The sequence below is a fragment of the Miscanthus floridulus genome, chromosome 19, assembly GCF_019320115.1.
Source record: "Miscanthus floridulus cultivar M001 chromosome 19, ASM1932011v1, whole genome shotgun sequence".
Taxonomy (NCBI): domain Eukaryota; kingdom Viridiplantae; phylum Streptophyta; class Magnoliopsida; order Poales; family Poaceae; genus Miscanthus; species Miscanthus floridulus.
The window spans coordinates 68834031-68835853 of record NC_089598.1 but is presented as its reverse complement, the minus strand read 5'-3'; the positions used below and the strand labels follow the sequence as shown (position 1 = coordinate 68835853).

Below are 1823 nucleotides of genomic sequence, written 5' to 3'. Positions count from 1 at the left end.
TGAATCCATCAGTTTTGTTGTATTTGATTGATGGAGTACACCTGTTGGTCTTAAACTGTTGTTCCTATGAGTTTTCCTTTTTCATGTGAAAGGTCAATCAATATTATGTCTTATGGTACATGGACGATGCCTTTGTAGTAATAAATATTCGTTTAAATTTGTGGCTATAAAATTATTTATTTGGGAATCATATGTTTCACAAAATTTATTTCAAGTATACAATATTTAATTAAATTATGTAAGAAACAAAAATGTAAATATAATTGCAAGTGTTCCAAATTATATACTGACAGGACATAAATTTTTATTATATGATTTGTAGACCAAGAATGAATTATACCATTCGAACTGCGAACAATGTTTATTATAAATATTGTACTATGTTAGAAAGGAGAAGGCAGATTTTCATGGGAATCGTACTTCCCGTACTATATACCAAAACCATGTATTTTAGAAAAATAGAAAAGCAGTGTGATAAACGTTCTGGTGAAATGTCATTTAGATAGCATTATATATATTGGGATCACAGCAATTAAAATCTTGGTTATTAATTTCTACTATTTATAATGGCCACCGTTTTGATGGAACATAATTTAGCCAGAACTAAATATATATATAATTAAATTGTGATTAATTTGATACTACGATGACGTTTTCGTATTCATTGTGAGGACCGTTTCAATGGAGCAGAATTGGTAGGAATAATTGCGCAATTCAACTCTGATTCATTTGGATTCGCATACGTGCCTATATATACCGGAGCCAAGGATGATCCGCTCCCATATCCCATTCCCATCCCATATAGTTTGATAGTATATACTACGCATGCGCTTTTGCAAGCAAGTTTCTGTGAGTGGATCAGTAGTCATGGCCAAGCAGCACATTCTCCTCCTCGCCACCGTGGCTTGCATCCACCACATTGCGTACGCAGCGAGCTTGAAGGCGGCTGCAACAGGGACGGCATACGACATCCTGGACAAAAACAACTTACCGCGTGGACTCCTGCCCCAGGGTGTGCGATCATACGTTCTCAACCCGGACGGCAAACTAGAAGTGACCCTCGCACGACAGTGTGAGATTCCAGTCACCTTCGGCGGCCAACAGCTCAAGTTCCGTTTCTCCAGCACGGTTGGAGGGGTCATCAAGCCCGGTTCGATCCACGAGGTGTACGGCGTGGATGTGCAAATCAAGTTCGGCTGGCTCGGTATCAGACAAGTCGACCGTGCCGGTGACCAACTCACATTTCAGGCCAAGCAGTTCACACAGTCGTTTCTGGTCAGCGCCTTCGCCGTGAGCCAGTCCTGCAGCTGATCGAGGCGCCGGTTGATCCCAATGCTGGAATGGCGCAGCAGCCGCGGACTCGTTGAATTTTCTAATGTGTCTTTACTGTAAAGAACATGCCTGAATAATTTGCTAGGTTCTAAAGCGTGTGAGAGTTTAATTTGGATATACGTTTTGCTACTCCTCGCGGCTTGGTACCATAATAATAAATATAATACCATACTGTGCATCTTGATCCGTGGTGGCCTCCTAGAATTACCTCCTACTCGTCCGATAGAAACTTCCGTCCGTATGGAAGGCACCCTAATCAAATTTTGATTTAAGAATGTATAAACTATGAAAAAACACCGTTTTAGAACATCTAGAAACAAGAAACAACACTCATTGACCATACGTGACCCATACGATAAAAATACTATGAAAAAGCACCGTTCTAGAACATCTAGAAACAACACTCAATGACCATACGATAAAAATACTATGAAAAAGCACCGTTTTAGAACATTGACCATACGATAAAAATACTATGAAAAAGCACCGTT

General features: G+C 39.9%; 1 protein-coding gene across 1 annotated transcript; it reads left to right on the top strand.

Annotated features, from left to right (window-relative positions):
* The first annotated feature begins 867 nt into the window (after window positions 1-867).
* LOC136526152 (uncharacterized) lies at window positions 868-1311 on the top strand. The gene has a single exon (XM_066518915.1). It carries the CDS (start codon window positions 868-870, stop codon window positions 1309-1311), a length of 444 nt encoding a protein of 147 aa, XP_066375012.1.
* Window positions 1312-1823: the final 512 nt, after the last annotated feature.